Source organism: Capsicum annuum, chromosome 3, assembly GCF_002878395.1.
Source record: "Capsicum annuum cultivar UCD-10X-F1 chromosome 3, UCD10Xv1.1, whole genome shotgun sequence".
Classification (NCBI taxonomy): Eukaryota; Viridiplantae; Streptophyta; class Magnoliopsida; order Solanales; family Solanaceae; genus Capsicum; species Capsicum annuum.
Window position 1 is genome coordinate 228,882,956 of NC_061113.1, and position 11,798 is coordinate 228,894,753.

General features: G+C 31.8%; 1 protein-coding gene across 2 annotated transcripts in view; it reads right to left on the reverse strand.

Moving 5' to 3' along the window:
* Nucleotides 1-6,650: 6,650 nt before the first annotated feature.
* LOC107863131 (probable plastid-lipid-associated protein 14, chloroplastic) overlaps nucleotides 6,651-11,798 on the reverse strand; it is an 11,106-nt gene continuing 5,958 nt past the window's right edge. Inside the window, exons 9-14 of one of the 2 annotated variants that reach the window (XM_016708928.2) lie at nucleotides 11,186-11,273; nucleotides 11,032-11,112; nucleotides 9,951-10,027; nucleotides 9,223-9,358; nucleotides 8,030-8,092; nucleotides 6,651-7,480 (exon numbers count right to left, since the gene is read on the reverse strand). In XM_016708928.2, coding sequence (XP_016564414.2) covers nucleotides 6,839-7,480; nucleotides 8,030-8,092; nucleotides 9,223-9,358; nucleotides 9,951-10,027; nucleotides 11,032-11,112; nucleotides 11,186-11,273 — 1,087 coding nt within the window. In that variant the 3' untranslated portion in view covers nucleotides 6,651-6,838. The remainder of the gene's footprint in view (nucleotides 7,481-8,029; nucleotides 8,093-9,222; nucleotides 9,359-9,950; nucleotides 10,028-11,031; nucleotides 11,113-11,185; nucleotides 11,274-11,798) is intronic. The other variant, XM_016708929.2, reaches the window with a different exon arrangement.

The following is an 11,798-nucleotide window of genomic DNA, read 5'->3' on the forward strand; positions in this document are numbered from 1 at the left end:
TTCTTAGCGTCGCATCACATTTTGGCCCTACAAATTGTTTGTTACGAGTTCTTCGATCCTGGCAAGGGCTTCTGTGGGAATAAAAAAAGATTTACATTTTCATTGTACTATAAGAAAAAAAACTGGATGTTTTGGAAATTAACTACTTATTTCGTTTAAAAGGAAATGAACTTGGATGAAGTGGCATGATGCTTTAAACTTTTTCGAGATTATTACGCAGTTGACGTCTGTTTATGTATATAACTTTCAGCTACTCCGCCCCACCGCCCCTCTCCTAAGGATTAAAGTAGTCCATGAAGTCACGATCCGCCCAAATTTGGGTGGTATGTCCATTTCTCAATTTCACCCAAAAAAAAATTATAGTATGTCTCATCAAATATTTTTAGAAATGTTATAAAATAATTAAGAATAAAGAAGAAGAATAGAGAGTAATTATTATTTCTCTTAAAGGATCTCTTGAATCCTTAAAGATGATTTACAATGAATAAACTCCCTCTATATATAGTAAAAATTACTCCTAGTTTCTCTCTAAAAGATAGATACAAAATTACTCCTAATTTCTCTCTAAAAGACAGATACTTCAAATCCTGATAAATATCAACTAGATATCTTGATAGACATTCACTATAATGTAAATACATTTATAACAATTCCCTTTGAATGTCTAATTGATAGATAATGTGTCGAGTTAAAACCTTACTAGAAAAAATTCAGTGAAAAAAAAAATCTATTGAAGGAAAAAGAATACACATCTCTAACAATACGCATATAGGCTGTCTTATTAAAAACCTTACAAGGAAAATTCGGTGGGACGAAACCTCATAAGGGAAAAAGAGTACAACACGTATTAACTCCCCCTAATGAGAACATCCTTGAATCTTTGTATCCCGATTTTGTGCACCATTTCTTGAAAGTTGCAATTGGAGGAGACTTGGTGAATAAATCAGTCACATTGTCACTTGAACAAATCTGTTGCACGTTAATATCACCATTTCTTTGTAGCTCGTGTGTATAGAAAAGGTTTGATGAACTGTGCTTCGTTCTATCTCCCTTTTATGAATCCTCTCTTAAGTGGTGCTATGAATGGTGCATTATCTCCATATAAAATTGTGGGTATACTGTCACATTTCAATTACATTTTTCTCGAATGAGATGTATCATGGACCTCAACCATACATATTCTCGACTTGATTCATGAATAACTATTGTCTTAGCATGATTCGATGAAGTGCTAGATAGACTGCTTTGTATATCTCCAAGATATGGCAGTTCCCCTACATATGAACACATAGCTTATTTGAGATCGAGTTTTATACGGGTTAGATAAGTACCCAGGATCAGCATAACCAACAAGAGCGGAACTACAATCTTTAGAAAAAAAATAAGCTCATATGTTTGATCTTATTCTGATGTCTCCTAGTAGGAGCAGAACTATACCTTGCTAACAAATTAACCGAAAAGGCTAAATCAGACCTTATAATATTTGCAAGATACATTAGTGCATCAATTGCACGAAAATATGGTACTTCATAACCAATCCAAATTGGTATATTTCTCATTTCAGCAAATAATATATTGCTTTTAAAAACTCTCCAAGAGTTTCAATAATTTTCAAGCTATAAGCTTATATAATATAAGGATTCTAAATAAGTTTTCCAGAAACTTTTATATGCTTCAAACATTTTGAATCCTTAGAAAGTTTTCTTTTAAATTTTGTCAAGTGACAATATTCAACATTTCATAGATGACATCTTCAAGTGTCTGGACTGCAAATCAACTAAGTTTTATACTTATCAAGATGCAGACTTTTATGTTACTTGATAAATGTTTCTACGCCAGCATGCTTAAATAAACATAGAATTCAGATCCTCGTAATCTTTCACAATATTGTGTCAATATTATATCAAAGATATTATCGATGATATATCATTTTGCAACGGTTCACAATGTGACATAACATATTGAGATCTCATCACTTCATTATTTTTAGGTACCTAAACCTCTCATCAGATTTCATGAAGTGTTATGTCGTAGGTTCTTCAAGAGCACATTGCCTTCTTATAATGATCATTTACTTCTTATTCTTTTCAAGAATTATTTCATTTGAAACCGATTGGTCTACCACACTTCACGCATGCGTAGATTTGTCCTTCATGGACACAAAATAGGAGCATTTGCAGCTTAGATATGAGATTAAATTTGAATAAAAAAAAATGCTTTCGGCATATGATTTCAATTGTCTTTTGAATGGGGATCTAATGATAATTCCTAACATATTTTATAACTGCTTATAATCTCCCCCTTATGTTAGGAAAACTAACATACATCCTCTATCTTCTTTGAGGAATCTATCTTAGTGCATCATGGTATATTAATTAATTGTATGCTGCACATTAAAATTATTAGATGGACAACGTATGGTTCCTGACTCAGAACCAACTTGAGAGGAAATTAATCATAATTTATTGGTTTGATGCATACAAGTACTTTTGTATATAATATTTAAAACCAACACATGAAGCTTTTGTTCTCATTAGTAATGGTTCAGTTGTTTATTGAAGGCATTCAATGTCAAACCGACATTATCAAGATGAATTGTCTTGATTATACAATCTGAAAATTATGCTCTTAATTCAATTTTATTGAGCAAATAACTTTATGAATGTCAAACTGTAGATTGACAAGAAATCCACATGTGATCATTTTATATCGATGCATCTTAATATATATCACATGATAGGTGAATGAGCCCTTATTCACCTTTTATACTTTTCAGATTTTAAGGGATCCAATCCCAATATTAATTGGTCTAACCAACTTATCATGAGAACAAACAATATAAATAATTCTTGAAGAATCTTCTAGTTCTTCAATACATGTCTAATACTCAATATATACATCTTCGAGATGTCACAATCGTTCCTATCAACTTATGAACCCATTTATAGTAGTAAACACAAGTTTACCATAACATGTATTTTTTTTCTTTAGTAAATTTCAAATTTACTATTACATGAATAAATTTCAGATTTACTATTTTAGAAGTAGATTTCAAAATAATCCTTCTCAATTATTTTGCCTCTTTCGGAGTGGATTGTGATTTCCTTACAACCACGAGCACGTTTGAATTTATATACAGTCACATTTACCCCCAGGGTCTAGATCTGTATTTATAATAATCAAAATTCTCATTCCCGAAGAATAGAATATAATCGTGCCTTAAACATATCAAATTATGATAGCTTAGAACTATATTACTACTTCAGGAGCAAATCGAGGCATACATCTGACGTAGAGAATTTTTCTCTAATATATCTTATGATCACAATATGCGTGTGAAAATATCATCACTTTTGATGATCTTTATTATATAGTCCCTCCACACGTATATTCGTGCATCCAATCACTTGTCTTCTTTCAGACATCATGTACTACTACCACATTCGCTTTAGAGAATGAAGCATGTTCAGTGGGACATGTCACATGATTTTTCACCAAAAAGTCATTATTTTGCCTTATTCACTATCATAATATCATCAATATAGTGCATTGAGATCCAATCTCAATGTCTTATCCATATAAAGATGTCTTAGACATCTCGATGGGACTTGAACTAATTATATAATTAGTAGCAAAATAGAAATAACATAAGGAATAGCTTTATATATCTAATTACATAAAAAAATGATTCTAGGAGCAAAGTTTTGTTTCATGAATGAATGACTTTACTACTAAAATCAGAGAAATAACAAGCAGATAACTACAATATGCACTAAAAGACAAAGCATTTTATGTTCATTGTCCAAAGAAGTTATCGTGACCTCCCAGTAACCTACTTTTGCTAAAGAATTCTGTATCCATGCATATAATCTACTTTTACGAATTTTAAACTAATTTGAACTCCACTTTAGTTTCACAAATATATAAATCGTTTACTTTATCTTGATCTTTACATTTATAATCTCAAAATAACTAAAAATAAAGAAAAAGAATAGAGAGTAGTTATTATTTCTCTTGAAGGATCTCTTGAATTTTTGAGGATGAGTTAAAATGACTAAAACTGAAATTTTTTAATTTGTATGAGACACACTTAATATGTGGCAGACATTAGTTGTACGAGACTCCACAATTTGTGGACACATGAATTGTGGGACCCACTTATCGATGTAAAGAAGGAGAGAAGGTACAACTTTGAGCAAGAAATTTAAAGTAAATTGTGGGACCCACCATATGACATCAATTCTCCCACTCACTTTTCTTCTTCTCTCCTTGCTGCTCTTCCAATATTTTTTTCTCATTTTCTTCTTTCACCAACATTAGTATATGCACTATATGCAGATTATAATTCTTTAATTTATTTTATTGTTTCACATTTCAGTGTTTAATTCCTTCATAATTTTATTAAAATTAAACTGAAAAAAAATTAAATTAATGAAATAAATTAATAGATTTTTTGTTTTATTTGATTTAATATTAATATTTTATAAAATAATAATATTTGAATTCACTGATTTTGTAATAATTTGTATGAAATAGGAAACGTATCAATTTTTATAAATTATTTTTAAAATATTTTACGTAATGTTTCATCAGAATTTTATTACTTTAATTTTATTCTCACGGATTAATAAGTTTAGGCTTAAATGCATTTTAAAATATGAATTTTGCTAACATACTACATGAAGGTAGTATGTTAGCATGCTCCCCATTTTCTTTCTTCCTAAAATATTCTTACTTTTTATTATATACATTTATGGGTTTTGCTAACATACTACATGAAGGTAGTATGTTAGCATCCTCCCCATTTTCTTTCTTCCTAAAATACCCTTACTTTTTATTCAATTCACAAAAATTAGGGATATTTTTGTCATTTCAATAAAAAAAGCCTCACATTCTTTCTAGCTTCCTCAATCCAAATTCACTTCTTCCAGTGGAACCTACTTCATAAACAGGGCAAAATCCAACTAAGATAGTGACAACAATAAATGAACCAGGAACATAACATTATTGATTTATAACAACAATAATATTTGGTTAAACAGTTGACTCACTATCTTAAATTAAAATAGCAGGATTTCAATCATTATCGTACAAGTGTCCTGAATCCTGATTCCGTAAATTAAAACTCAAACTCAATATTAATACTCGAAATGAAAAATTTATTTCCTTCCAATTTTCAACAATTCTCATAAAATTTTTAACAACCAACTTGATTTCTTACGAAATATTGTACATAATTTCTTATAACTGTTGTAAAGATTGTTAATACCCAACACCTTCTCATTTTGTGATATACCATAACATAAACTTCAATTGCTTTTTAATACCTGTAAATTATTATTAATATTATTATTTTTCTAGTTTGTTACCTTCAGGTAAGTTGGTAACAATCTCAACTATTTTTTAAAAAATGAATTATAAGAAATTATGAATAAGACTATGCTCTCGTCAAAGTTGAAAAATTTTATGAGGGAAAATTGTAGAAACATGGGTCTGTTGTGTAGAACATGGGTCTGAGAGGTTTTGGGGTGGGGTGGCGTGGGTTGGGGGAGGGGGGAAGGCGAAAGTGAAGAAGATGGATTTTTAAGGAAAATTGAAATTTGAGGTGAAAGACCAAAAAAATCTCTAATAATTTTTATTTTAATGAGGTGGCAAGGATATTTTGATGAATTAAAAAATGAGGAGGATGCTAACATACTACATGAAGGTAGTATCATGTAATATGTTAGCAAAATCCATATATATATATATATATATATATTTCTGAGTTTTTGCTTAGATATCTTTATATATTTTTTAAAATAAAATCTACTCACCTAATTAAAGTTTATATATCTTATGACATTAATCATAATTCAAAATAATTCTAGCCATCATAATTTAAAAAAAAACAGTCCATGATTACAAGTTAGCAACTAATGAAATTTTATTTTTAATGACAAAAGAAAAGGAGATAAATATTCTTACTAATTTTTTTAAAAAATAAATTAAAACAACAATCAATCTAATAATGTATAAAATATTTTTTTTAATTTGATTTAAATAATTAAAATTGACTAAATTAATCTGATTTTAATTTTTGATTTTAACCAAAATTAATCCAAATCAAAGTATGAATAATTCTATTTAACTTTTTCTAAAAAAATAATAATTTTACTTAAATTCATATACCGATCACAAAAAAATGGATCAAAACTAACTGAATGAAAAGAAAACCTCCAAATAATTAGGTTTCCTAACCAAAGTTTCAAAAAGCATTCTCCAAATTTAAACTTTTGAATTCAAAAATATTCTAATTATGTTGCAAAAATGATGCATAAACAGATTCAGTAAAATCTCTTCAAAAGACATGCAATAAAATAGAAAAATAAAATATTTTGGAAGAGGATTGAAAAACAAAGAATATGAAAAAAGAGATAAATACAATAGAAAAAGACATGATTGTTTTGCTCGAAAGTAGGACCCACTAGAGTCCACTTATCAATAAAAGAATGTCTCATACAAGTTGGCATATTTCATACAAAATAAAAATTTTTCAATAAAACCACATTATGTAATGTCTCATACAAGTTGGCATATTTCATACAAAATAAATTTTTTTCAATAAAACCACATTATGGGAGAAATTCTCTAAACAGATCTAATAGATATCAACTAAATAGATTTTTTATATATATTCTTGAAGAAAAAAATTATTGTTTCATTTGTTTTATAAGAAACAAATAAAAAAAATAATAAGAGTTAGAATTGGCCTCAATGCATTCTCTCACCAATCCTACTTTTCTCCCTCTAAGCAAATACAGAAACCTAAAAAGATATGATCTATTTACAAAATGGATCAGCAGTCATTTGTACATCTATGAAAGAAGAGGGCAGATCCATTTACACTTCGAAGGAGAAGCAATCTTGAATCTAAATAAGTTCCGCAAACGATTTTTGATAGATCAAACATTTCAGGAGGTATTTGAGTGCGTACTTCTTGAAGTGCTTTCTGTGCAACTTCTGCGTTTCCACTTAATGGTTCATGAAGACTCATCATCACATCGATTTCATCCGACACAAGTTTAGCTACAGAAAGGCTTGAAGGGAATTCTTTAATCGGTATTGCTTTCCTCCACTTTTTACTCGATAACCTTGTCAAGATGGAAGCTTGAGCATCCGGTGTAGCTGAGGGAAACTTCGAGGTGATAGTTTCCTCCTTGAGATATAACCGTCTCCCAGCTCTCAATCTGAAAGACGAATTAACTAGCAATTTGCCCTCTACACCAGACTTGTCATGAGCCCAGTCACGATCACCCATAACAGTGAAGCTAATATGTGAGGCAGCTGAAAATATGGTGCTAGGTTTTGATACTTTAGATATCGTTAGGTATGCTTCCCCAATGAGTACTCTAACAGGAGGCTGTCGAAGGGTCAACCCTATATGTCGACCAGTACAATATAACAGGCGCCACTTTCCAGGAAGCAATCCCAACCAATGCTGCAGATCAGTAGACACTCGTTCAGTTGCAAGCGTAAGCACATTGCTCAAGGTATAATAGGTGTCATTTCCCAATTCCCAGGAAGCAATTCTTCCCAATTGGACAAACGCAAACATACATCGCTACTTACCCTAAATAACAATATAGGCAGTGCAATGAATACACCCTTACAGAGTACTAAATGCATAGAATTCAGAACTAGATCAAGTGGACCGTAATAATAGAATAGAATAAACAAAGCTTCAAGAAGGGCAGCAGATATAAGGTGTTAATCATTTTGCAAAGTTAATTTGTACAGTAACAATTAGGCAGCTGAGAAGGACGACTGAAGAAAGTTAACAAATAAATGCTACTCGAACATTAGGAAGGGAAGACCTCACAACGCAGGTCATTGTACAAAAAGCCCAGAATGAAATGCATAATATGTGTGATATTTTAGGTGAGAAACTGTAACTTTGTAAACTGGCTATTAGTGAGAAACAAATGATGTAGAAGTTCTTCACTAACCAAAGAACAATAAGAACTCATAAAAGGAGAGAGTGTTTCACCTTTGGCTTCGGATAAGGATTTAGCATCTCCATTAATTCAACAAAATGAGCAAGCCTACTTCGCTGGAAAAAGAAGAAAAACAGAAGAAATAATAGATTAGCAAGTCTTTTTAGTTTCTGATCCTGATAATAGATACCCCAAAGTGAAGATTAATGATCAGAGATATATAGTAGTGACGAGCTAAATAGAAGTATAATTTGATAATGCTTGAAAGAAAGAAGGACACATTCTAGAAAATCTGACAGTTTTTGGTTTTCCTGGATGGAAAATAAGGGCCTAAGTTGAGTAGAAAGACAAATTAGGCTTTTGAACATAGACTTAAAATCACTGATTTGGGTAGAGGTTGATTTGAATTGAACTTGTGTCAAAATTTGTGCTTTTTCTCGTAAACATGAAAATGCACAATTCGTGAAAACTATCAAAACTTCCCCAAATTATCGTCAAAGAGTTCTGTTGCAAATGATGGTGATGCCAGAGATTAACTCTCGCCGGCGGATTGGGACAGCCACAACTTGGCCGGATTGAGCAGGTGTGGCCATTTGGAAAAGGAGCTGGTTATGGGTAAAGTAGGTGATTACTTTTGCAATAAATATGACTATATGAGTCTTGTTTTGCAAACTTTAAAATTACAGGTCAAGCTGAATCACTTTTGGAATTGAATTTCTGCCTTTTAGATGAAATTGGGATTTGAAATCAAAATTTTAAGTTGCAGTTTTGCTCAAAATGTCATAAACAAACACAAACTTCAAATCAAAACCTCAAATGTGAAGTCAAAATTGCATGTCCAAACACCTCCAAAAAATAGATAAAAAGATTACGAACTCCACCTGAAGGATTAAAAAGAATAGAAGTATACATAAGTATAAACTCAGCCAATAAGAGGGGGAAAAAACTATCAGATGAACTACCCTCCTGAAAAGGAATAGTTCGATGTTTGAAAATAAATGGGGAAGCAAGTTATTTATACCACCATAAATTTCCAGAACAGTAAACAAAAGAAATGAAGCACATTCAAAATTCCAGCTGAAATAAGGAGGAAATTTGTCAAATAGACTGTCGAGAAACTAGAGGAAAAATAGTCAAATACAACAGATCATACGACTAAACATCAAATATTCTTTGTAGGATCAAATCGACTATTCTACCATTGATAAAGAGGAAATGCTTTTCATCATCAGCCAATAGTTATTACCTGCTGCTGCCCATAAATGTATTCCTCTGCAATTCGAACAGTGGTTGAGCCAAGACTCCATCTGATTAGATCAATAGATGGGTTCACACGCCATTTTGGTCCACACAAGAAGGGATGCCTCAGGGCATTTAAGCAACTGCGAAATATAAGTACAGATCTACATTAATGATGACGTAATTTTACATTTTTTTCATTGACTTGACTATCTACGGACTACGGTGATGGTCTAGTTAATAGTGCCATTTGAGAAATAGATATCAGCACTTGAAACAAATTTCCTAAAATTATGTACATGCAACTTGTCTTGCTTTTAAATTAATGTAAAAATTCTTTTCTTTTTTTTTGGATAAAGAAAAGTAATGTAAAAATTCTTATTAGCTACTCCATTAGAGGTCACAAAGTCTGTTTCACCAAGACAGCTCATCATCATTAGAAGCTGCCCCTTGATCAGCCACCAAAACAATTTTGAAGATCTGATAAGAAGATACATGTCCAAAAATCTCCAAATATGGAAGTAGCTATGGCTCTTGCAGAAATCAGTTAGAAGAGTTGTAGTTCACCACCAATTCTGTCTTCAAGAAAATTTTCCCTAGTCTCTAAACCATAAATTGTCATCTAATATAGACTGGTTCTAATTAATCCAGCACAGCCCGTAATAAATTTAATATCTGATGCATGCATATGAAAGTTTCCAGAAGACATCATCAACCCGTAGCGACTCAGTCTACCTTATCCTGTCCGAAGGTTTAGGTGCGAGGAGTACTGAAAGCAAATGCCAACCTGCACCCCAATTTCTATCGAGTATCTGCAAGAAGACCAAAAGTTAGTATATATTACCGAAAAATGGAAATCAAACAGCGAAGGAAAAAAAGACAAAACTTGTCTTAAATTAGGCAATATCTCAGAGGGGCACTTATACAGGACCTTTTAGGTTACTAGAAATAGGATGATATCAAACTGCATAAAATAGGAAAAGAGTTAATGAAAAGAGCGAATTAACTCAATAAGTGAATTGCACTCACCTTTACCTAAATGAATTACCTAAATAAGGCTACAAAACAATTAAGTATTTTACCACGTGTTACAAATATCCACGCTTCATTATAGCACGATGAACTATGTGATAATAAGGCTACAAAACTAGAAGTATTTTACCATGTGTTACAAGTATCCACGCTCATTATAGCAGGATGAACCAACTATGGGATAATAAGGTAACAAAACTAAAAGTATTTTACCACGTGTTACAAATATCCATGCCTCATTATAGCATGATGAACTAATTATGTTATAAACAATTACTCATTTACATCCACCTTCATAAACCCAATTTTCCAATCTAGTCGGATCAGGACCAACTCATAAGAGTCCTCGGGAAATTGAAAAAGCACAATCAACATTCTTCAATTATACATTCAAAGAGAAAAACAAATAGAAAAGTGGTTTCGAGTTGAGCTAATTGGGCCATGACACCCTTACTAATCAATCTTGACCCGAGCAAATCTTGGATGAGTTGAGACATGACTTGTTTATTAACTTTGTGACTTGTTTATTAACTCAACCACTTGTAATCTTTAAACGACCATTTGACACCTTTTGAGAAAGGTGATATTCCCTGATACTCTTGGAAATTGACTAAGCACAAAAGAACTTACATAGTTATGTTTATAGAAAAATAGAGGAAGTCAATAAATAATAGTCTACAAAAAGAATTCATTAGTCATAATAGATTTATAACTAATAGTAGTTCTCTCGACTTTCAGCAAACAAAAAAGGAACAGCCAGTGATAAATAAGGGGTGGTACTAACTTGTATACCAAAATTTCCGGCTGAAGAATTTCTTTTTACAGCATGCAGAAGAAACTCGCGCAAACAGGAGGGATCATTTCCCTGAATATGATTTGAACAAAGTTATTGTATGTGAAAGCATGTATATGCGGAACATCTAAGAATAGTGCACAACCTTGGTGAGGAATGCTTTGAAATTGGCAAAGATCTTCGGGTCCATGAGTTCCCTCAAAACCATTTTTGCCATAATGAATCCAACACATCTTTGCAACAGGCAAAAGCAGATAGAAACTCATGAATAACTTGCTTCACACTAAATAAGAAACACAAATATCACGTCTGTTAGAATATGAGTAGGAATAAGAATAGCATATAAAATCCTACTTGGAAAAGGATTGTAATGTAGTGTCCTATTAGGAAAAGGATTGGAATGTATTGTTTATAAATAGGGCCTCTATGTAATAATGTAGTTACAACAATTCAATAATATTTTTCTCTTATATTTCTCACATGGTATCAAAGCTTCCACGATCTTGGTAAAGAATCAAAGAGTTTCCGCTGCCGGCAGGCAGCTATAATCCATATATGTCGCCCGTGTGGCCAATGATTATGTTAGCAAAAGTTGGGTCACTGACTCACTGTGTATCTGTGTATCTTTTTAGTGACTATTTTCTCATATCTTTACGTAGCACCATGTATCTGTCCGGTGACTACTTTTTCAGATCTATTTTTCTTAACACCGTACTTCTTTTCGGTGACTATTTTCTCATATCTGATTTGCGTAGCAC